The sequence below is a fragment of the Acartia tonsa genome, chromosome 5 (genome assembly GCF_053477335.1).
Source record: "Acartia tonsa isolate MP-2025a chromosome 5, ASM5347733v1, whole genome shotgun sequence".
Taxonomy (NCBI): domain Eukaryota; kingdom Metazoa; phylum Arthropoda; class Copepoda; order Calanoida; family Acartiidae; genus Acartia; species Acartia tonsa.
Window position 1 is genome coordinate 36,811,845 of NC_137264.1, and position 26,488 is coordinate 36,838,332.

The 26,488-nt window shown below is 29.9% G+C and overlaps 1 protein-coding gene across 2 annotated transcripts; it reads left to right on the forward strand.

Annotated features, from left to right (window-relative positions):
- On the forward strand, positions 1–25,629 carry LOC145319991 (syntaxin-1A-like). 2 transcript variants are annotated; one of them, XM_080162408.1, is made up of 11 exons: positions 1–202; positions 3,454–3,595; positions 3,786–3,845; positions 12,749–12,864; positions 13,238–13,314; positions 13,790–13,891; positions 14,527–14,566; positions 15,710–15,805; positions 18,184–18,269; positions 18,774–18,875; positions 23,139–25,629. In XM_080162408.1, exons 2-11 carry the CDS (start codon positions 3,562–3,564, stop codon positions 23,314–23,316), a joined length of 891 nt encoding a protein of 296 aa, XP_080018534.1. In that variant the 5' UTR covers positions 1–202; positions 3,454–3,561; the 3' UTR covers positions 23,317–25,629. The 2 variants fall into 2 exon arrangements, with proteins under 2 accessions (XP_080018534.1, XP_080018535.1); XM_080162409.1 differs by lacking the exon at positions 23,139–25,629 and adding an exon at positions 19,886–21,450.
- The last annotated feature ends 859 nt before the right edge of the window (positions 25,630–26,488 follow it).

The following is a 26,488-nucleotide window of genomic DNA, read 5'->3' on the forward strand; positions in this document are numbered from 1 at the left end:
AGAACACAATGATAATAAATTTAACTCTAGGATGATAATGTATGATTAGTGAGACAAAGGTGAACTCGGATCAGCTGTTTAATTATTTCCTACAGCTGCGCGCATAGTTATAAAGTGAATGCCAAGTTATTAATCTACTTCAAGTTGATTGATTGATTGACTGTGTGCGTGTGTGTGAATACAGGACTTCACATCTTTCCAGGTAAAAAAAAGGATCCCGCAGGGTAAGTATTCCCAAATTATTCTCATATATACATGTATAAGAGGATAATAATAATAATGTCAAATAAGTTGTATTTAAATAAGACATTGAACTTTTTTAACATTGGGCTAAAGTTTTACCTACTGTCGAGTAGCGAATTTTTTTGTTAAATTAAAAGGTCAAACATTAGCTAAAAATTGACCTTAATAAGTTTGGTTTTTACTGATGGTTTAAAGTCAAGGCTTTCTTTAAAAGCAATTATTTTTACACAATATTTAGATTATATTATTACTAAGTAAAGAACGATCTCCCCCTCCCTATCTTCCAAATAACCCAAAGATTACATTGACCAATACAAAACTTCTGTTTACGAGACATACAAACTGACAGACACACATCCTATTGGTAATGCTCAGGATAATTCATAAAAGTGTTTCATAAAATGTTATTCTTTTCTTTTTCTAATGAATAGACTCCCTGATTACCTTAAAACTGCCAACTCTGCATTTGCGTACAATCTGATTCCACTAAAGATTCGGAGAAAGGACAATGGAAGATAATTGAATTCCCTCATCCCCCTTTTTATTTGTTATCATTCTCTAAGGAGGGATAAAGAATACTTGTTTTCCATAGATCTTAAGGGATAAAACAATAGAAGATAAATTTCAATTATCAAGGTTTTCAGAAAAGGTAATGTGATTCTGACAAAAAATTCTAAGTTAAAATTTCCCCTCAACTCCCTTCCCTTTTTTCTCCCCCTTCTTATCCACTTCCCTTTCAGTTACACCAAAAGGCAAGTGTTACTCCAACTTTACTTCAACAAAATATTCGATTTTCGGCAATTTCAAATGGAATTAATTTGCTTAATAGCAGCCCATGATTTGAACTAGTCAGAACATGATGTATGATTATAGTAACAATATTTTTTTTGCTGATAATCAACAACAACAAAACATTTGGCGGTTGGCGTTCATGTGCACATCTGTACATCAGTACCACAACTACATTTGTATATGTATATGCCCTTTTGAAAAAAAAGGCATACAGTTTTCACTTTTTCCACCAATTAATATTTAAAATTTATTATAGTCAAGTTAAATATATTGAAGATTTATGTATTGTTATATAAAAAGTTCCAAAATAAAAAGTTACTAGTGAAGAAAATATGAATAGGTAGTTGATATTGCAATGATATTCGGTTTTGATGTTTATAATGTTGGTAATGTGATACATATGCAGAAGTGAGTGCACACCCATTTGCGTGTGCAAATTTCTAGGGCTTCTAATATAATTTGCATTGCAAAATTAAAGACAATGGGAATATCCCTCGTTTTGAAAGTGGACCACAAACAACCAGTTTCAAGAGAAAATTTGTTTATAATAATCCTAAAAGTTTTTAATCAAACAAATTTGAATATTAGTATAATTTATAGTCCAATGTCTTCCCCTCACCCCTCCAGGAATGTCAGGTGCAATGCCAGAGCTCCTATCAGGTGCTAGCAATAGTATTAAAAAAGATAAATAAGAGGAGGGGGAGTGCTGTGGTTTAATTATAGAATAGATTCAAGGGATTATACCGAAACTTTTGTGTATATAATTATAATATTAGGGTCATATCATACTGGAATAAATCTTTATCTTAAAACAATACAAACTGTAGAACCAACCCTCATATAAAGCTTTGCTTTAAAAAAAACTTTAGACAAGAAATAGAACAGACTTACACTAAGAGACATAAAACCATTAGAAATAAAATTTTCCCAACGGAACTTTTTTGTAAGAAAAATTGGTCCCATGCTGAACATTAATTTTATATTTTACCTTTACTCTTTTTGTCATTTTTAATTCTATGGATAAAAAAATATAATATCCAATGTATATTTATTTTCTTTATTCAATCATTTCTATCAGGGTTCGGAAGCCGCGCGTAAGCCGCGTGTAAGCCTCAGTGAAATCTTCATTTTATCACTATAAAATTCAGCTTGATGTATAAAACTGCTCTTTAGCAGACAATCCTTCTTTCTGAATTTTTTTTTCTGCTCACAAGCAGGTTTAAAACTGAGGCTTGTGCGCGGCTGAGGCGCGGCTTCCGAACCCTGATTTCTATAAAGTAAAACTGTAAAACAATTTCAATTGATTGCATATCCCTAAATAAGAGTGGAAGGATATATTTTCTAATTGCCTGACTGACTTTGTCTTCTTTTATGTCAAATATGGTGGACTACTGTCCTATTAAACTTAACATCTAAAAAAAAACAAAAAAACAAAGGTCGTTGGCATTAATATCATATTTTAAGGGTTGGATGCATTTTATGTATTGTTAAGCCAAAATATGATAGGTTTGAGATAGATATTATTAGTTAGTTGTAAAAAACTTAATCTTGAATTGTTTATGTTATCCAGAGCCCCTTCCCTGCCTATTTAGAGTACTTTATAACCAGTTTTTACCTAAAATATACTAATTTCTTTCTTTTATATTAAAGAAAATTTTGATTAAACGATCAAACTTTTTATACATGGAAACCAAACAATACTTACTTTTAGAGATGAGATGACCTGTAAAGTGGCTTCGCTACATAGAAAACTAATATCGGAAAATAATGAAATTACACTTTCTTTTTAGTAAGCCTCACATTAGAGCTGGCTTAACCCTTACTCTTAGTAAACAAAATACTATTTCTTTTTTACCTACAGAAAAGAAAATATATGATTATTTTTTTCCAAAAAAAAAGTTACTCCTGCACTCTTTGCAAGATTTAATGATAAAATGACTGGGGACTAAAATGTATCTTTACAGGGTATAGGTGTTTCAGGAAGGGGAAAATGATATTGTAAAAAAAACCTAGCAAGTAAAAATTAACTTATTTCGAAAATATCAGTAATTAAAGATATTCCATTTTTCATTTCTAATTTATTTATTCAAAATGTTAATTGTTTATTCCAAGAAAAATGTAAAAATAATTGGTTGAATTGTGTCAACAACTGCCATCTCACCTCATATTTTCTGTCAGTATTCATTATATCTTGTCAAGATAGTATTAGTCATAAAAAAAAACATAATTAAAAATAAATACATACACAAAAAATCTACATATTATCTCAACTTTCTTGCTTAGATTTATTAGCCCTTTAAAAATCAACAAAATTACTAGATGCCTCGTAGCCTTCTAGCAAAATTAGCGCAAAGTAATGTAATCAATACTCTAACAAATGCCATTCTTTATTCAAACTAACATTTATAAATATTTCAGTTGCTTCCAGATAGAAGTTAGATTAACTTCTAAACACAAGACTACAACTACAACTACGAAAATAAATTCGCGCCAAATTACTATCTGACCAAACCAAACCAGTGCAGGATGGCTCAACCAAAGAATAGACTGCAGGACCTGCAGGAAAGGGTTACCAACAAGTTTTTTTTATAGATTTTAGATTATTGGTTTTCAATTAGTTTCACTTTAGTGTTTTGGCTTCTACTTTGTCTGGATATTAGTTCATCTTTGTGTACATTATAGAAAAAAGTTCTTTTATCAGTTTTACATAAAATATATGAATGAATAAAAATTTGATAACCCTTAACCATAGGCCAACGCCTACTTCGATAATGATGACTCCTTTGACATTCCCGTCGACGAAGAAGATGGTAAGTTATTATTTTTTTGTTATAAATTATTTATATTTTGCCAGAGTAGCAATCAGTTTGAGTAGCTGTTTACTAATCTCTTTTAGAATGAATGGCAACAAAAAATATAAAAAACTTTGTAAATAAACAAAAGGTGTAAACTCTGTTATACTAAAGTGTACAAGTAAGTTTTGATGTGTTTTCAGTTCATTACTTATTGCTTTGTTATTTTTAAAAATGGCTGTTTGTAGACGTCTTTGTACTTTTCGCAGCAGCGCTGAAATTGTATTTCTTTATGCGAATGAATAACCATGAATGGCGCTGCAGATAGTTCATAATAGAGGAAAGTGTACACGGATATTTAAGAATATAGCTAAGGAATCGTTTGCAGTTGCTGGTGCCGGGACTAAAGTAAAAGCTTTACTGGGATAAGAAATCTTACATATTTTTTACAAGTTTTTAGTTTTCAGCTAACAACAAAAGTTTCGTTACAAAAGTTACAAACACCAAAGTCACAAAAAGATTTTTTAGATACACTATTTTCTTTTTAGAAGTGCAGTTACTCTATAACTAATGTATTTACATCGCTTAAAATTAAAAAGTTATTTCTAAAATCTAAACTTTAATGTTACATTTTTATATTACCAAATTAATTGAGAGTACATCCACATATCATTGAATAAGCGTTTTTTTTTATCATTTGGTATCTTTTTAAATGTTGCAAAAGCCCGCTCCCACGCCCCATCTCTATTTTCTTTGGGCGCAGCCGTTTGTGTAAAAAGTTGTATGTAAGTATATTTATCTGAAACTACATATGTATGTATAATGTATATAAAAAGAATTTCCATATAAATTACATACTCAATAAAAACTAGAAATATAAGGATAACTAGAAAACAATTTTTATTTTTCCCTGAATTCAAGAAAAAACTGGAAAAAAGAGACTGTATTTTCAAGGAATTTCAATTTTAAAGATGAAAAAAATCTTTTATTGACCCATCCACTGATACTCTGATAGCAGAAAACTAGAGCATAAATTACATATAACAATTTTATGGTTTTCCATATGTTTTAGAATATAAACAAATATTTTATATGTAGCTAGAGCGGATACGCCTCTAGAAGCCTCTAGTGGCACTAGCTGGGGGTGGGGAAAGTACTCTAACCCTGATTTATAAATTATGTTTTGGGTGAGCCATTTTTTTCCATTGACGATTTCTCTTGGAGGGTGGTGGGATCCTTCCCCAAAATAGTTACAAAATATTTCCAAATACCTATGAGAGGCTACACTGTAAAGCAATACCATATCGGTTTAACAGTTAGCGAAATTCTTCGGTTCACACAAACACACAGTTTTCCTATTACTTTTATATAAGAATTTACAAAGGTATGGCAATAACTTTTCTTAAAATGGTCATAAAAGGAAAATATTTTTAATGTTGTTTCTTTAAATTTCAAAAAGATTTGCTTTTGCTGCAATGATTATTCACTGTCTAGGTTAGATGACCTTATGCCAAACCTTCCTTCATAAATTCAAATCTTTGATGTTTTATTCATCAAACACAAGACTCCATTTGAAAATAAGTCAACCTTGTCATCTTATATTTAGGTAGCGACCAGCTGTTTAGTTTCTACCAATTAAGCATAATAATATTAATAGCATTAAATAATTCATGAATTTGGTGCTTTTTTTAGTGGCAATATTTTTAGTAAATACTGTTATTATAGAGAAATGCAGTTTTCTGTTGATTTATTGAGTAATTCTTTATAATAGCTTTTCGTATAAAACGGTAAAAAAAAAACAATTCATAAAAGAAGGATAAATTTAAAACATTCTACAGAATTTCTTTAAATTTTTTTGGTAAAATTAAATTACGTTCTTCTATAAATAAAACAAATTTGATTATATTAAATAATTGGGTATTTAATAGATGATACATCATTCTTTAAAATTACTCAATAAAGCTTATTTTAAGACTGAATGTCCAAATAACCAACACAAACATTTTTGATAGCTTTGCGCGCCAAATATTTTTGTTGTTTAGTTTTTACCTCTTTAGAATTATTATCTGCATTTTGGATAGCGAAGCTACTGACAATATAACTACATTGTCTGCCAGTATGTTCACTAGTCTTTCTGTCAGACTGGGTTCAAACACTGTCTAGCTTATTTAATTTTTAAAGCACAGGGCTGAATTAGCTAATGGAATATGTCGCATATAAATAAACCAAATCTGCCAAAATCGAATTTATGTTGTTTTCCCGGAAAATATTATTGTCAATGCTGCTATTCTATGAACATATTTGTTGTTGTTAGATTAGCTAATCTGCTTGCAAGAGTACCAGAAGTGCAAAGTATTATATCAAATAGCTTGGTCCAATCATTTTCCTGTTTCAAAGTTTAGGTATTTTGTGTACAACAAATTTTTTTTTTTCAACAGTTAATGTCAATAAATAACTGCAAAGAAACGTATACTAGATATTTTTGTGTTTTCTTTCTAAGTGCCGGACGAGCAGAGAACTCCATCTACTTTAAAAAAAAGTTACATAGAAACTTAAAGGTGGAGGGCAATTTTTTATGCCTTACCCATTCGGAATAAGGCTTCCATGTACCTAATAAAACCTAACTTAACTTAAAGTACTATTAAAAAAACGAAATTCTTCCATCATTCCCCCCCCCCCCCACTCAAAATAGCCAGCCGGAATCTTCTACCTGGATACCTTATCTTCTTTGCTGTTGCAAGTGTACGGACATGGCCTAGTTGTATAGGAGCTTCCCTTTAAATAACATTATATTTACATCCATTAAAATCTATTCAAAATGAATAAAAATGTGAAAAAGAACATTAATTTTTGATGGAAAATAAAATCAATTCATTTTCGAAAATTCTAATTGAAGAACAAACTTTCCTTCTTTCAAATTTAATAAAAACTTTGTATCGAATGTTTATCTTTTTTCATTTTAAAGTAAAGTCTATAAAAAGTCTTAAGTTGTTAGAATTGTAAATCTTGAAATTTTAATTTTTAGTGGATAAGTTTTGAATTTGAAGTAAGTTGCAATTGAATCAAGCTTTCGTATAGTTCTTGGTTTTCAAAAGCTTTACTATTAATGGGGTCGATCCGTCCGTACGTCCGGAACTGTAAGATATTTTCGTTAATTTATACAAGATAGAATTGTCCTATCAATTTAAAACTTGGCACGATGATTCCTATGTCAGTTAGTTACGATTTAGGAAGCGTAGCAATTCTATAATTGTTGCCAGAAAGAGCGTACGTCTATTTAAAACATGTTGTTTTTAACCTTTTGAATGACATTTTTTATGTGATATAATCCTATTCAACTGATTTTTTAAATACTCATTCCTATTACAACAATGTACAATCAAGTTCTAGAAATTGAATTATCACCTTAAACAGTACCCTATATTTGAGCTTTTTTGCAACAAATTTACTTAAAATAGTTTACCAAGGACGTCCAAGCTTTTTATTTTGAGGGGGGTAAAATGTGAAGTGTTAAATGGTTTGGCGAGGGTAATCTAAAGTATTTTTTTGTTTGAGGAGGGGTAAGCACGAATTTTCCCCTACCCTTTGACGTCTAAGATATTTATTCCTATCAATTTGTATTGTATCAAGTAAGGATATTATACCTGTCAAATACAGGAAACAAAACTTGCGGGATCGGATGATTAGGCAATGGGGCTTTAAAAATAATGTCTTTCCAATGGATATATCATTACTTGGATCTTACACCAGATAATAAAGTAAAACACGTAGCTGGCTAAAATAAATTTTTTCCTCATCCTACCCCTTTATACCCATTACCTACTCTCCTACTGGATAAACAAATTGAACAATAAATGACTAGGAAAATAACAACCTAAATTTACGACAATTTTTTCCCTATTACAACTATTATTTAACTGAGATCTTTCTGACTGAGTCAATTATGTAAATTAAATCTTTAATAACTTCTGAAGTATAATAAGAGAAAGATTTAGACAAAGGTAATTTGAGCACAGAAATCCTCCACACTAGGGTGGGTTCATATCGGAATTAGACAAAGCGGGGATATGCAACAGATAAAATTAACCTTAAAAACATTTCTGACCGAAAAAGAATTTTAAAATATTGAGTTTTAGAACACGACCACTTAAAAATATAATTCATTACTTATAAGTATGCAAAGGCGACATTCAAAAAAATTTTTGAATCAGAACTATGGCTTCATGGTGCTCCCTGGAAAGGCCTTAAGGAGCTGAATCAGGAACTTTTGTCCGTTTCAAAATATCTCGTTCCTAGCCTTAGAAATCACTAAAAAACCAAAAATTTTTAAGGTTTATTGAGAATTGTCCAATTTGTAGAGGTTTTTTAGATTTTCTCAGGCTAGGAACGAGATTTTTTGAAACGGACAAAAGTTCCTGACTCAGCTCCTCAAGGCATTTCCAGGGAGCACCATGAAGCCATAGTTCTGATTCAATAAATTTTTGACTCCCATTTACAAATAGCTATACAATTGAATGTCTGGTCGTCAGCGGTTTTAAGACTTAGAATAAATTTTAAATCATCCAGAGGTGTATTATATCTATATATATTGAGTGCAGATCCCCGCTTTGGCCTCAGAAAAAAAATGTCCAAAATCGACCCACCCTACTCCACACCCCCCTTTTTTTTTAAATTAAGGGAGGAGGTTTTTTTTCATGTGTTAGTGCTGTACCATAGGTAAAGTTAGATTAGGTTATTTTTGTTTTAGGTAGCAAATTTTAGCCTCGCAGTGAATTGCAAATTTGGCCCGAGAGAAACTTGAACATAAATATTTAGAACATTTTTAGATTTAGTTCTATTTAGTTAAAGCTTCCTATATTATTCCAGATTTTTAAAAACGAAAAGTAGAATAATATGATATCATTCTGATAACGTCAATAGATAGGAATTTATGTTAAAATATCACTTTACAAATAGAAAAAACAAGGATGACAACATCCATAAAAGCGAAGCTCTGAAACGGAAGGACACAGGAACATTATCATTTGTAGAGTGTCATAACTGAATATAAATGTATAAAAGTCAAAACAAAATTGTAAGTAAATTAGTTGAAAAACTGCTTAAATACAGGATAATGTTTAAGGACATTCTTGCATTTATAGGTCTTGATTATTGAGATGCTTCGCTTATAACATTGTACTTTGTTGTCCTAGGAATCAATATTCAGAAAATCAGATCAATCGGATAATTATATCACATAAAAATTTGTTGTGAAAAAAGTTAAAAATCAACATGTTTAAAATCGACGTATGAACATTCTAATTAAAGAGTTGCTACGCTTTCTAAATTATACCTAACTACTACAGGAATCAAAATGCAAAGTGAAAAATGCAGTGAAATCTATAGGACAATTCTAACATGCCTAAATTAACGAATACGCTATTCGTTCCAGACGGACCGACCCTAATTATAAAAAAAGCTTCGCTTTTAAAAATATGACCCCAATAATAACTTTTTTATATTAGCAGTTTATTAAGAATTTATTATGTAAGTTCTATTTAAATACGTTTATTTTTTGGTAAAGGTTATTTTTAAATAATTTTTGGTGAAAAATTTTTATGACACTATATTAAATATTATAATCATTTCATAAAATATATCAAAAAGATTAACGCAAATTATATTTAGATGAGATGCATATAGGAGGATATTCTAAAGCAATAACAAACGCCTATTTTATAAAACAACCGAAAAAATAAATTTTATCATAGGTGCAAATTAACATATATAGCCGAAACTAGTGAGTTATAAGAATCTTCACAACTCTATTCATTATAGCAGCTGAAGAAATCTTACTTCACTATAGCGACAAGGATGGAATATGTATGGATGTTATCCTTTTATATAAAGTACTACAGTTTTTGTCTGTAGCTTAAAATTTCGATAATAACTGCACCGATTGAGTAAATTGAAGCTTCACATGGTTCCCAGGATGACTTTAGGCTTCTTTTTAAATACTGGGATGGTATCAGATAATTTTTCCACTTTCCTTACCCTTTCGAATACAGAGCTCCTAGATTCTAGGGACACAACCGCTTGTTAATTATAAAGTAATTTCTACTTTTAAAAAGTACTTTGTATGGTATTTAAATTTCTCCAAAAGAAAATATCTGTTGAATTATCTAAATTCGGTCTGGTCTTGTTGTAAAATGTATAAAATGTAAAGTGAACTTATTTTTATGTAGAAATATGGGAATATTTAAAGGGAGTAAAAAATTTAAATTTTATACATAGAACAGTGTTTTAAAATAGATAGTATATATTTATCCTTTTGAAGTTTAATGATTTAAACAACAACAGCCAATACTTGAAATATAAAAAAAATTTGTTCAAAAATATTTTTAAAAACTTAAAAAGTTGCTAAAATTAAATAAACTAACTAACTAAAATTCCAAATTGTTTGTTTCGTTGATATTTGCTGCCAAAATTTTTTTTGAAATATATATTTCATGGGGAAATTCTACCCATTTTACATGTTTTGATGTTGAACACTTTACTACTTCTAAATCTTTTCCCTTATGCGAAGATCAAAAATTACCTTACACGAAATTGAGAGAATTTAAACTATTCCTGGAAAGATATTATTAAATTCGTTTGAAAAAGAGTTTCATGTAAAATCACTTAAATAGGTACTTTTTATATTTTGTTATTGATTTTTTTATTTACTACGCAAGTTTTTTATCATCCTTATATGAAAGTAAAAGATTTCTCTTTCTGCTACGAAGGATCTCGCTAACCAATATGGTTCTCCTTTATGATGTAGGTTTCATGGGTCATGGGAAGTTTTTTTTCAACTATTTGAGGGGGGGGGGGGCGTGGTACTATCACCCTCTTAAGAGAAATCCACCCTAAAAAATATCCTCCAAAAAAATGTACTACTTTTAATTTTTATACCTGTTTAAAACAAAAATAAAAAATGAAGCTGACCCTTTTTCAGAAGAGTCTTCGAACCCATGAGCATAAGAAATGGGATTTACTTAATCCATTTTTAAAATGCGTTGTATTGTATATGTAAACTTATACAATGTGGTGTATTGGTCATATTATCGATGTAGATGTTAGACATGCTAAAAAGCTAATATAATTTCCTAACAATTTAGCTACGACGATGCTTTCTGGCTCAACAGGAAAGTTAGCATCATCATCATCATTGCCTTTTAGTTCTCGGCAGAACGTAGGCCATGCACAATGGTTCTCCAATCTTCCTTTGATTGGGCACGTTTTGAGGCATTGCTGAAAGATGGAAAGTTATAGGCCTGCTTAATTAATCTTTTGAATAATAGATTCATCTCTAGCCGTCCAAAACTAAGTTTTATCATTTTGAGATAACACAACATTGTTAACATCCATAGACGCACAGCTAATAAATTCAGACAAATACCAACAAATATATTGAGATTGCCAAGTTAAAATCGTTCTAATAGGAAGATAATTCCACACTAAAATTTATCATCAAAAAAGTATTAAGGACTTTCTGGTACTAACAATTATAGAATTGCTACGCGTTCTGGGTTATACTTTGTCATTTCAGGAATTTTAGTAAAAGATTAGAACAGAAGATTAGACAGACTAATCCTGAATCTTAAAAACTTAGATTTTGAATATAGTCAGACCTGCCAAGAAATACATTAGATAACTTTGTTATAATAGAATTTTACAAAACTTCTACACATAATAATTTAATAATTTAGAACTTTAGTCAGAAAAGATTTTTTTACGTAGAGCTTTTTATCTAGTATGGCTTCGAACCCGATTAATATTAATTATAAGAAAAGGTTCTCAGTCATACTGAAAAAAAAACATTAATAGCATCGTATTACAGATAAATTTCACAAATACTAAAATAAAAAAATCATAAAATAATACCAGTTTTGTGAGCCTGGGCCTTTGGCGCCTCTAAACTAACAAAACTGGTTTTAATCTTATCACAGAACAAAAGTACAATATTACTTTTAAGTTTTAATTCGCAAAATGATAACATTTTGTACTAAGTTACATTTTACTGAAAGCGGAAAACAGGAAATGTAAAAAAAAAAAGGAATGTGACTCAAGAAAAAGAAATTCTCTCTAAAAAGTATGAAAAGTTCTCGTTAAATTTAACTGGTTTTTTTTGTTTTTGTTTTGTTGAATGGTAGTTGAACCCCCTCAAAAATATTTCTGTTAAAACAAAACCAATTGATTCATGCCCCAACCCACCTTTTAGCCCGAAATCTTGATTTTTCTTGTGTTAATTTATCTCTTCCAGCCTTGAAAATGCATTTGTTAGCAAAAGTATATTTGTTCTGATACGCAAAAATTAAAATAGAAACTATGTATTTCAAAGTTTTGGTTGGAAACAAAGTTTTTTTTTACCTTTTTGCTAACTTTTGAATAGTTTGACTCTGACAAAGCATTTAATGTTTCTTTATAATTGACTCATTTATATTTTTATCTAAGCTAAGTTATATATCTATCTATTCCTATATCAATCTATCTATCTATATATCTCTTCGTGTATCTTACTTTGTAATGTCTATATTTTTAATTATCTATCTATCTTTTCAATTTCTATTTTTCTGAAGATTGCGAAAGCATGAAAAACTTTAAGTTAAAGATAATTAAGATTGAAGTACAATTCCTTTTATAATATATAAAATACTAGCTGCTACGCCCCTAGAGGCCTCTAGGAGCACTTGATCAGGGGGAAGTTTAATTCGATAACCCAATTTTTATTTTAGATTTAAACATCTTCCCCAGTTTTAATTTCGTTTTTAAAACTCCAAGCATCTATTTAATTTAACTAACAATCCATCTAAAATATTTGTATATCCATATTACCTAAATTTCTAATTATATATCTATCTATCCTACTAACTATCCACATAACCTATCATTGTTTTCAGGGCCAATGAAAGATTTCTTCAAGGAGGTTGAGGAGGTACGCGAGGTTGCTGACAAAATTGATGCCAAGATCCAGGAAGTTAAGAAGCTTCAAGTGGCAATCCTCAACAGCCCAAAGGTGATTGATTTGGAAGGAAAACAAGGACAAGTTTGTCAGCATTAGCACTAACACTGTAAAAAAAATTTAGTTGAACTGGGCCCTAGAAGCAGAGTTAACCATTTTTAATTTTGTTTAAAACAAAAACAATTCTTTTTTTTTAAGGTGGGTTTTGGGATCTTACTCTATGTGGGTGTTAGCTTACATCACTCGAATCAGCTCTAAAAACCTCTTTGAATCAGCCTGAAACTTAATCAAGGGTACTTTCTAACAGTGTTAAACTGTTACCTTATTGTCACTTAATTGAAAAGAACTTCAATGATCCGGGGACCCATACGCATACACCTTTCATATGATCAGTCTATCTAATTAATCTGTCTATGTATCTTTTTAGGTTGACCCCATCCACCAGGCCCAGATGGATGATGCTATGTCAGAGATTAAAAAGATGGCCAACACTTGCAGATCCAGGTATAGATGTCCTTGTAAATTTTCACCAAGTAGCCTAAAACCTATTCCTGAGCAATTACAAGATTATCTTAAAATTGAAGGCCATTCGGTCCAGCTGTTCAAGAAATCTTATTCAAAAGTAACCGAAAATTGGGAGGGGGAATAATTTATTAGTTTGGTTTTCTAATATTTTCTCTCTGAAACCAATAGAGAACATCCCTGAATAGGGTAGCAAAATAAAGTGAAAAAATATTGTTTGACAAATACTTCTATGGGCTTTGCACTATTGAAAAAGATTCACGCTCTCTAAAACAGTTCTGTTAAAATCACTGAAAAGCAGAACACAAACGGTTAGGCCATAGTAAGATATTAGTATATTGGCCTCTATGAATTTTTTAACAGAAAGAGAAGGAGGCATTAAAACCTTAACCACTTTAGGATTTATACAATGATTTTAAAATAATTTTTTACGATTTCTAATTAATAACTTTTTTAGGTTGAAAAAGATGGAGCAGGAGACAGAAGCCGAGGAAAAGGGGCGAGGGGGAGCCACGGCGGAGATTAGAATAAGAAAGACACAACACATGACTGCCTCCAGGTACAGCGTTACAGATAAACAGACTGATAGACATAATAAAAGCTAGATAAAAGTGGGATATACAGACGGACCAACAAACAGACACAAAAATATACAGACAGAAAATCGACATTGAAAAAAATAAACAGCCAGATAAAAAGAAAGATTTACAGGTAGATAGACAAAAAAAGAGCCATGTTACATTAAACAACCAGATCAAAAGAAAGATATACAGGCGGACCAACAGACAGAAAAAAACAGGAAATCATACAGACATACAATAGATATTAAGGCAGATAAATAGATAGACAAACAGACAGGTAAATATCTATGCAAAAGAGATAGAAAGATATAAAAATAGACAGTTATAGCAAGACGGATATATAAACAGTCTGATTAGTACATATATATTTAGTAATTTATATGAGAAAAAAATGAATTCTATCCAATACAGAAATACATCGTATATAGATTATTGATCGAAATTTAAAAGAATAATAAATACGTAAATGCTACGTACTCAAAGTACGTTTTAAAAAATTCCTTTGGATTAAATAAAATGGGATTAAAATTTATTGATTAATCTATTTTCTTCAAATAGTAAATTGAAAAATAAATAAAACGCAAAATTTAAATAATGAATTCTTTAATTTCAGACGGTTTGTAGATGTTATGACAGAATATAACAAAATTCAGGTGATTTAATTATTTGCATTAAAAATCGTAAATTAATGAAAACCAAATTTATTGTAATATTTTGTACAGACAGACAAGGATAAGAAGTGGAGTGGTTGCTCATTTGTCAAGGAATTATTCATGAAAAATTGAGAAGCCTAACTTGAATAACAGCTGATTAAATCAATCTAATTTCCAATGAAGTTATGTATCGACGGACGGACTGAAAAATAGTTTAGATATGCCCTGGTCAGGGGAATTTACACAAAGAATTTCTAATACTAGCTTATATAGTAGCTGGGTAAATACAACCTTTCATTTTATTTCACCCTTAGAGATAAATAACATTGTATCTATGAATAGTTATCATTAATACAAAAATTCCTTCATAAAAAAAATACTAACATACATACCCCAATAGATTATATGTGCATGACCATATATTACAAAATAAAAATGAATACCGAAAAAAAACAGAAATATTATGTCATAAAATGTAAGGAAAACTAATCTCTTTTTATTTCCTTATTGTTTTTGACATAAAATTATTCTTTTGGTGAATATTTTTCTAAAGTTTTTAGTTGCGCAGCATATTTTGGATTCGTACGTCATTACTAAAATGTATTAGTTACTTTATCCATTTTAACCCCACTGTTTTGTTGCCTCTATTCTCCAAGTCAAGTCACAAGATGCAAACATTACTATATAGTATTATTACCAAATGTTTTTTTTCTTTGTTGTGATAGCTAAATCATCCTGAAAATTCATCTTTTGCTATTTCAAACATAATTTTGCTAAATGAAAATTATTGAGGCTTAAGAAATGTCCTCAACCTTATGTATGTATTTATTGTTTCATTGAGGAAGTGTAGAGTGAAGGCAAAACCCTGTGCACACCACTGGTTGGCACCAGGGAGGGAAGGGACAATGGGCTATTTATTACACTAGTCCTCAAAGTTTTATAATAAAATTTTCTTATTCTTTGGCTTAACAACTTAGGGGACTTTTTTGATTGGTTGTTTTATTAAGTTGAGTTTCAACCAGTAATTGTAATCTATTAAAGGGGTAATTTTGTGCACTTATTGGGGATTACACCAATTTATTGGCCATTGTATTATCCCTTTAGATTTCTTGGTTAACACTCTATATATATCTATCTATCCAGGTTAGCTACAAGGAGGAGAGCAAAAAGAAAATTGGTCGTCAGATGGAACTGTCTGGTAAACAAGTGACGGATGAAGAGCTGGAACAAATGATGGAGGTAAGACCAATGTTAGACCAATACACAGACTAATTTACCAATAGCAGGCCTGTATTCATTTGTATTGACCAATGGTAGGCCAGTATACATTTTAATAGACCAATAGCAGGCCATAATACATTTTAATTGAACAATGGTAGTCCAGTATGACGCATTTTTAAGAGGCTTCATAAAGAGCTTCATTCAAACAATACCTTTTCTTTGAAGAAATTGTGTGTCAGTGAGGATACTTGGTTGTCGTAGAGATGCTTCCTATCAAAAAATATCCTTTTAAATTGCGTATTTATAAAATACAACAGGGCATGGCAGCTAATTTAGATTGTCCCGCATCAGTATGGTTCAAGTAGTGGCTGCCAATCCTTGCAAAACTGAGTATTTCCAGAAAGCTGTCTTGGGAATGATAGCGAGATTTTTAAAGGGTCAAACTGGTTAAAAGGACTTCTTCATTGTTTAGAATTTGTGACTTGTCAATATATGTATAAACATTTCTAGGGACAGTTACCCTCACTAAAATTAGCTTCAGAATAATTTACAAAGTTCTTTAAGAAGATTCCCTGTAAAGGAGAAACAAACGGTCCAACAGTTTTTGACACAAAAGACAGTCTAATTCAAACACACAGACATTATGCCACTTAAATATACATATAAGGAAAAACTAAACAAAAAAAATGAAGTAAGCATATTGTATGTAAAAAGATTAAAGAGAAATGAAGACTAAATTGTATTGAACATAGATTTCCATTAAATTTATGACATCAAACAAATTCATTAACTCACGTCATTATTATATTTTGATATAAAATAGTGTTATGTATTCTATGGAAGGATATTGTACTATATTTTTCTGTTTGCGGCTGTGTCCCTAGCATCAAGGAACTGTATTCGAAGGTGTAGGGAATAGAAAGGAAAACTTTAAACCATCTCAAGGCTTAAATTTATAAATATAATAGCTTAAAACAAACTTCCCTAAAATTTAAAACACTTATGCAATTAAAATATTAAAATACAGACAAAAAAGCCTTGCTACGTTATATACATGATTGTAGAGATTTCTATTTGTCTGTATACCTGTCTATTTGTCTGTATACCTGTCTATTTGTCTGTATACCTGTCTATTTGTCTGTATACCTGTCTATTTGTCTGTATACCTGTCTATTTGTCTGTATACCTGTCTATTTGTCTGTATACCTGTCTATTTGTCTGTATACCTGTCTATTTGTCTGTATATCTGTCTATTTGTCTTTATACCTGTCTATTTGTCTGTATACCTGTCTATTTGTCTGTATACCTGTCTATTTGTCTGTATATCTGTCTATTTGTCTGTATACCTGTCTATTTGTCTGTATACCTGTCTATTTGTCTGTATACCTGTCTATTTGTCTGTATACCTGTCTATTTGTCTGTATACCTGTCTATTTGTCTGTATACCTGTCTATTTGTCTGTATACCTGTCTATTTGTCTGTATACCTGTCTATTTGTCTGTATATCTGTCTATTTGTCTGTATACCTGTCTATTTGTCTGTATACCTGTCTATTTGTCTGTTTACCTGTCTATTTGTCTATCAATATACTTATTTATATATATATCTGTGTGATTATCAAACTATCGTTCAATGGACACACAGAAAACTGTCCCGAATTTGTATTAATTTTGAGGAACAAGACTCCAGTTACGTCATATTTTTCTTTCCCGAAAAAGGGAAGGGGGAAAGAAAAAAAGGGAAGGGGGGAAGAAAAAAGAGATGGGAGAAAAGGGGGTTTTCCCCATCTCTTTTGAAGAGATTTTCCTCCCCCCTTACCTTTTTCGGGAAAGAAAAATATGACGTCACTGGAGTCTTGTTCCTCAAAATTAATACAAATTCGGGACAGTTTTCTGTGTGTCGTTCAATGTTACTATATTTCTAGCTGTCTGAATGTCTGTATGTATGTCTGTCTGTATATTTATTTATATATCTTTCTTTTGTATATATATATTTATCTGTCTATACAACCATCTGTCTATCTTTCTATTACCTATCTATCAATCCAACCATCTGTCTATCTATATATCTAACTATCTATCTATTAATAGCAAGAAGGTGCTAGATTGACTGGACATATTCACATTCCACCTGTCTATCTATTTATTACCTATCTATCAATACAACCATCTGTCTATCTATGTATCTAACTATCTATCTATTAATAGGAAGAAGGTGCTAGATTGACTGGACATATTTACATTCCACCTGTCTATCTAACTATCTATCTATTAATAGGAAGTAGGTGCTAGATTGACTGGACATATTCATATATTCCATCTGTCTATCTATCTATTACCTATCTATCAATCCAACCATCTGTCTATCTATCTATCTAACTATCTATCTATTAATAGGAAGGAGGTGCTAGATTGACTGGACATATTCATATTGAAGGAAATGAGGAACAGCTACGTCAAACCATCAACGATATTGAAGCCAGGTAAACCAAGCGGTGTACTTTCACTTCTGCATATTATCACATCCACATCTTTTACCAAATCATTACCAAAGAAAAATTTAACAAAAGTGAGGATTTAACTAAGATCAGAGTAACGCAAAAAGGAATAAGAAGCAGTTTTGATGATGCGATATTTGAACGGGAATGATTGCACATTAAATCAATCATTTGTTTAGAAAAATAAAAGTAAGAATCATTATCTTAAAGGAATACTTATTTCCAACATAGGTATACCTATCTCCTACATGTTTATACTCATCTATTTCACAATTAAACCTATTAATACAAACTTGCAATGCTAAAAACTAGGAAAAAGATGATTGATCGATGTTAGAGATCCAAATCCATAACGCCGAGCCAAATAAAACACTTGTTCTTAACAAACTGATAGACTTAACAGTTACCACACCTAACTATAGAGATGCTTCGGCAATAAAACTTTATTTTTTCAAAAATTTTAGAAGAAAAAATATTATCTTTTTCTAGGCACGAGATGTTTATAAAGTTGGAGCAGAGCATCAAAGAGCTTCACGAGATGTTCATGGATATCGCCATGCTTGTTGAAAACCAAGGAGAAATGGTCAACAGGTAAGGTTGCACATTAGCACAGAATAACCTACTTACAGAGCCACTGTGAGCTTTATTTGAATGCAAAACTGAACATTATGGCTATGCATATTTTCATTAAAGTCTTAGATCACAATTGAAATAGTTTGATGGATACGATTTCCACCATTTATTTTTTTAAGAAGAAGCTTATTAGTGTAAAAGATGACGTCATTATGGCCAATTATAGGCCAATATACATTTTACCTGCATTGGTAAATGATCATTTGTATTGCATGACGTCATTTTTTATTAGGCACTATAAGCTGATTCATTTTTGATCACCTTCGGAAGCCTTACTTTTAGATGGGCTTACCAATAAAAAATATATTTACTTTTTAAATTTCTTTTGTGAACTAAATTTTGAAACGAATACAAGACAAAAATTTGACCCCCTCTTTTTAATGCTTTAAAAATAATATTATTGCATATAATTGACTTGAGACAGCAATTGATGCAAATTTTGTGTATTAGTTTGGAGTGATTTTCATATATATTTCTGTGAAAAATATTTTAATTTCTTTTTCAACATAAAATTAGTATTCTAAATCCTAAATCATTCTAAACTAATATTCATTAAAACTTGAAACTTTCCTTGCTTTCTTGAAAAAAAATTTCTTAAAGAAATATTTTTTTATATTTTTAAGTAAGCAAGTATTGTTTTTTCTTACCTATTGCTTTTGCAAGGAGAATGGATAAGTAATGACAAACTGAAAAAATTTCGCCTAATCAATATATATAAACATAAGCTTCAAGTCGTAATGTCATTTTGTCGGGAAATTGTCAGCCACGACCACATTTATTTCATGCCAAATATCTATATAAAACTTCAAAATTTTGACAGTGTAAAAATATATTTTTAAGGCATATAGACAGCCAAAAATATTATCAAAACATCTCCATTCTCCTTGCAGCTTTTTCACCCTTTTTTCTTGTGCTTTTTACCCTTTTTCTCTTTCACCCCTTTTTCTTTCTTTCTTACCTTTTACCAGGATCGACGCCCACGTAGAAAGTGCTGTTGAGTACACGACCAGGGCCACAAACGACACCAAGAAGGCCCTGGAGTACCAGAGCAAGGCCAGGAGGAAGAAGATTATGATCTTGTTGTGCATGATTGTCGCAGGAAGCCTCGGGTCTTACATTGGACTCCGATACCTTGGCTTTCTATAAGTTTGATAAGAAGTAGTACAACGATTATTACAATGTGTTAAGAAATTTAAGAGATTTAGAGTCAGAATATCACAAAGACAAATACATCCTATCTGTCATAGATAATAAATTACAGTTTGTGATATTGTACTTTTTGAGTAAAAACTATGGTCAAAAATAAATTACAGACAAGGGGAGTTGAGTTTAAATTCCGAAAGGAAGGGGACAATGGGTTGTTTATTACACTAGTCCCCAAACTATTTTGATAACATTTTTTCTTCGTTGGCTTAACACATTTGGAGACTTTAATAAATTTTGATTGGTTTGTTCATAAAGTTTGGTTTCCAAACGTTAAAACCACTAATTGCAATCTACAGAAGGGGTAATTTTGTGTATCATCATTGGGGATTTTTATTAATTAATAGGCCATTGACTTATCCCTGTAGATCCCCGGTTTCAATCAGTTAATTAAAGGGGGGCGGTGAAAAGTGTAATCAAATAAGATCAGTAATTGTCTAGGCATTTATAAGGTCTTTGATCTTTCATCTACAGAAGTTGATATTTATCATATTTTTCTGAAGCTAAATCTCTTAAATTCTGACAAAGTTGTACAAAAATGAGCCATGTACCAAAATGAGAAGCTTTTTAGAACATTAGAAATAACTTTGATGTTGGGAAAATGTTAATTTTCCATCTCTATCAAAACCTGTATGGAAAGTCTTAATTTAAAGCAAAAAGTCAGCTCCAAAAGTTTTTCTTTAATGGTACATAAAAAAAAATATGCAACTTAAAGTATCTAAATGTTATTTTTTCTGTGAGGTATAAATCTCTATGAAACAGTTATTCAAAACTGTTTTCGGAACTTTTTTCGTATGAATTTAAAGGCAACAAACATTAAATCTAAAACAGTTACCAGCAGGGACGTCCAAGGGGGTTGGGGTGGAAGAGGTGATTACCACCACCAAATTTTTTTATTCCTAATCCCCCCCCCCCCCCCAAAAAAAAATAAAAAAGCTTGGACGTCCTTGCCCCCGTCCCTCAAATGAAAAAATGTTAATTTTCAATTTTTTATCTCCTCCCCCTCCCCCCCCCAAAAAATAAAAAGCTTGGTTACCTTGGTTACCAGGGTGTCTTTTCAGCTAAACTAGAGGTTCAGGCTTCGTCAAATAGGCCACACAAAAGCTGATCTGATTGCTACCAAATAAATACGAAATTAGTCAATTAATAGTTAACGTTTAATTAAAATTTAAATTTATCAAAAAAGAAATATAAAAATAAATCTAAAATGGCATTTTATTTTTCCATACATCTATTAAATTATGTATAGACTTTTTATTTTCTATTCGCGTTGAAAGATTTATTTTCATTTGACATTTTGATCATCTTATATAGTAACTAAAATAGAAAATATAACTTTTTAATAAAACAACTTTGATAAAATACCAAAAATGTGTCATTTTTCTGAATTAATATAAAAGAAAATCTGTTTTCTGTGCAGATTTTAAAAAACTAATATTTTCATGTAGTTAGAGAATTGCTATTTTGCTTTATCCTAACAGTTTTTGCCATCGAATTATATTTTAACTTTTAGAATGTAGATATTGTTTATTAGCAACGCAGCTACTCTATAATTAGGATATAACCGTACGGCTCTTTCGGTTTAAGTAAGATATGTAAAATATCTCAATCTTACTTGGTAATGTGTTTCCAAAATTAACAACAAAAATGATAAAAAAAAACTGAGACAGATTTAAAATTTCTGTAAAAATCAAACATTGCTGGTTTTGGCTGATTTACATGCGCTACTTATGGATAAAACTAAAACTTGGATACCTAGATTAATTTATTATTTCATTTTAAAATCGTACAAATTTTTTTTCGAATATTTGAAAGTTTTTAAAGATTTTTTAATGCACTATTTGATTTATGCTAAATATTTATGATATTTATTCTAAGTTTTCTAATTTACTGTGTCTAAGCTTTATCTTTTTACTTATTTAGTTTAGAATAGAAATATTAAAATATTAAGTTCATTATTAAAAATCACTCCTCATTGAACACTAGTTTGAAAACTTTAAAAGAATCTGGTTTAGGACGTAAGGGGCTATTTGACGATGGGTTTACAAAAAAAATATTCAGCTTGCTTCTTGCTCCAGTTAACTGACTCACAGATTTTATTTAAATCCCCTTGCCCCCTCCTATCCGGCAAAATTAAATATTTAGAAAGTTTCTTCTTCTAGTTTTTTTTAAAGTTTTTAAATTTGTATTCCAGAGAGGAGTGTTGTATTTATAATTGTAGGAAGGTTGTGTAGTTTGTACAAGTATAAAATAATATGTCAAACACTCAATAGGTTTTTAAAACGAAAGAAAAATATTAATTGCCTAAAAAGTGCAACCTATAGCATGTAAAATTTACTAAATTCCTTTTTAAATATTCAAAAATCTTATTAAAAACAAGTGTAGTATTGATATTTTTAATTAAAATGTATCTAATAATGTTTTACTCTTACTATCATGTTTAAAACTTATTAATAAATCAGATAGTTACTGAAAAATCTTATTTATTATGATTTTTTATTTATAAAGTTTTGTATAAATGAAAGTGTCAACATAAATCTAATGCTTTTTTCAGGTAAGCTTGCTTTTTGTTTTGTTTTCCCACTTTTTTTTAATTAAATAAATTGCAAAAAAAGACATGCAATTTTTCAAGTATTGTATTATAATTAAAATAAAAAATTTGTTTAAATAGTAAAACTTCTCTACAAGTATTATAATTGGTTAATAAATACAATTTTTAATTGAGAATTTAGAAAAGTCAAGGTAGAGCAATCAAAGATTTGTCCTAAGGCCTATTTTTTTTCATATTAAAAAAATATATTTACCTTTATTGGATGCAATCCTCCTTGTTTTTTCTTTATTTACATAAGACTTTGTTTTGTTTAGTTATGGATTTATTGTGTCCACTTAAAAGCTTTAACATAAAACAAATAATTTCTTTTATTTTTATGACTTTACAAAAGCTTTTGATTTCATACTTCTTGATGTTAGTCTTTAGAAGTGCAACAGATAAAGATTCATTTTGTATTCTATTTCTAGGATCGACGCCCACGTAGAGAGTGCTGTAGAGTACACGACCAGGGCCACGAACGACACAAAGAAGGCCCTGGAGTACCAGAGCAAGGCCAGGAGGAAGAAGATCATGATGTTGCTGTGCATGATTGTTGGTGGCAGTCTAGGCACATACATGGGTCTCAGATATCTCGGCTTTGTGTAAATTAAACAGTACAACAACATAATAAATCAGTTATTTACACGAATGGATTACTGCTCTGTGGGAGATTTAAAACCATTATTTATTGTGGATTTTATTTTTCTTATCAAGTGATTCTCAAAAGATTCTGATTGTAAAGAAAAAAAATAAAACTTACTGATTCTTATTTCACTGCACTGATAAATCTGAAAGATTATAATTCATATTTCAATTCCTAATATCATTAAGAAGTTTATAGGTGAAATAAGTGTTTATAAGATAATTATAACAAACCACATTATTTCTTCCATTTGACAGAAATCCTTTCGTGTATCTTACCAAAAAAACGGTGTTCGAACCAATCAGCGAAAAAATCTGCTTACAATATTGTATATATTGTATTATCAACAGTAGGGTGACCAAAAAACATGGTGTTTATTCCATAGAGCATTAGAACATTTTATTTTTATGGATCAAGTTAATTAAAAGAAAACAATCAATAACTATCTACCCCTTACATTTCATTTAAAAGTCTCCAATATGTTTTTTCTTATGTTCTAAATGTGCATTCTCTATGGCTAAAACTATCATTATGCAAAATAAAGTGTCTATTAGCTGAATTTATAATGTAACAATAATAATTTCGCAAATTCATCTTGAGAGCTTTTTAAGACCAAATATCATATTACATTATAACATTATTAATTTTGGAATCCTTAAAATATGAAGATATATCTTTTATGTAATTGTAAGCCTACACAACTTAATTAGGTTAGCAATTCTCAGTATTTAGATGTATGTGTGATTCCACCAAAAGACACTAAAAATGAAAACTAATCTGAAGATTACTATTCTGAAAAATTTATATGTACTTAGTTTTCATAACAGCAACATGAACACAGAATGTTTTTAAAAAGTCACCGGTAAAAAATGAGCTGATATTTCATGAAAAAAAAACCAGTTGAATTATAATTCTATCAATGTTATTCCTTTATAAAGTTAAAATAAATTTATTGTATTACTTGACATATAAGCTCAACTTATTTTTTCAAAAAGATGTTTTCATTAGAAGATACCAACAAAATTTTGTTGAAATATCATAAAAAAAATTAAGTAATTACTACAAAAATATGTCTAATAAAACAATGAATTTATATCTTTTTGTTACTTTTAAAAATGCAATTTATGCCATGTTATTTTTATCTCATGGTTGAAAGTTCATGAATAAGGAATGGACAATGTTGGAAAAATATACATTGGCCATTTCTTATTCCTGTAAAAAAAATGAATCTGATTTCTAAGCAGATTCTCAAAAATTCTGTGTCTCATATTTTTTACAGTAAGTTAATCATGGGCATCGCGTTGATCCTAAAACCATTTTTGTCATCGAATTAAATTTATCTTCCTTTTTTAGTAAATAGTATTGTGCATTGCTGTTATAGAAGATTTAGAACTTAGGACAGTCAAGTTTAATTTATAAATTTGAAAATAATTTATCCATAAATTATTATTTTCTTCTTTTTAAAAATATTTTAAAACAAAAAATGAAATGATCTGCAGACAGAAATATTTCTTGAAAAGGAGAGAATAATAATTTTATTTAGAAGATTTTTAGCATATTATTTAATAGATTTTTTAATGATTTTTGTATTTTTTTGGTTCAGCAAAAGTGAATAAAATGCAATTTTGAATGAGAGAGGTTGTGTGAAGTGTACAATAATGTTTAAATGAAGTTAAGAAATTTAATAAAAAAACCTAAATCTTCTCTTATAAGTGTCAATTTAATAATATCAGAGTAAAAAGTGAAAAAAACATTTTTTTATTTTAAAAAATGCGGTAAAAGGTGAAGCACTAGTTTTTAGCCGCGCAATATTTTCAAAAGATGCCGCTAATTTTTCCCCTAAAAAATCTATCTTTATGTCATGATAGAATAAAAATATCAATGCTTATCAAAAAAGAATTTTATTTGAATTTCTAATGTTTTTTTATCATTATTAATATAGAATTATTTATTCTTTAATGTTTTACTACTATGTATTATAGTAATAATTAATATGCTTACACTGTAAATTATTCCTATATTTGAAATATTTATGAAAGTTATCTAAATTATCTTTAAATCCCCTTCATGAACGAAAAAAGTTAAATATACCACATCATAAAGTTTCAAATATTATTAGAGAACAAATAAACTGTAATAAAAGTTTTGAGTATGGGAATAATTTTGTTAGAGTGTATGGTACGCATATGGTGTCGTATAGGAAAATATAATATTCTCACATTGTTTAAATCTTAATCCAATGTTTCAGATTTAATAATAAATCAGAAAGTTACAAAGCTTTTTTTTCCTTTTTAAAAGCAAAGCTTTTCTACAATTTTTAAAACCAAAACTTTTCTATAATTAGTTTCTTGACGTCAGTACTTAACGTTCAGCCCTTTTTGTTAATTTAGGCATGTCATTTTACCTATCGATTCAAAACTTTGAATGAAATAGTTAGGTACAATTTAGAAAGCGTAGCAACTCTATGATCATAACCTGAAAGTCTGTTGGTCTATTTGATTTCCGAATTGTTTGACAACAATTTTTTGTATGATATAATTATTCTGTTATTATGATTTTAGGAAAAATGATTCCTAGGACAAAAAGGTTAAAGCGTTAATGTTTTTTGCCGCATAATTTCAGAGCGCCGCTTTTATGAATGTCGTTATCCTTGTTTTAGAATAAGCGTAGTTACTCAATTTCTTGCATTTGTTTTAACGTTGAAACATTAAATTGTCAATAAAGTGAAATTCTTTTCAAAAAGATTCATTAATACCTGTTAATAATAGGTGGCGGGCTCGATAACTTGGTTTGAAGGGGTGAAAAAGAAGTTACCCCCTCTAGAATGCTTGTGTTTGTAATTGAACAACAAAAATGCTCGTTTAGAAGAGTTGTCCCATTGTCAACAGTTATTACAAACATTTCTATGGAAATCCTTGTAATATAGTAACAGGATATTTGTCTGTACCAAAGGATCTCGCTATCCGCTGAATCGAAATGGTTTTATTTACAGGGTAGCTTCTCATAGGTCCTGTGAAGGTTTGAAACTATTTTAGGGGAGGGTCCCCTCCCGAAAAATTGCCATTAGGAGAAAATTATCCCCCCTCAAAGAAAATTTGTAAAACTCTTTCTTTTTAAATCTAAAATAAAACTTGA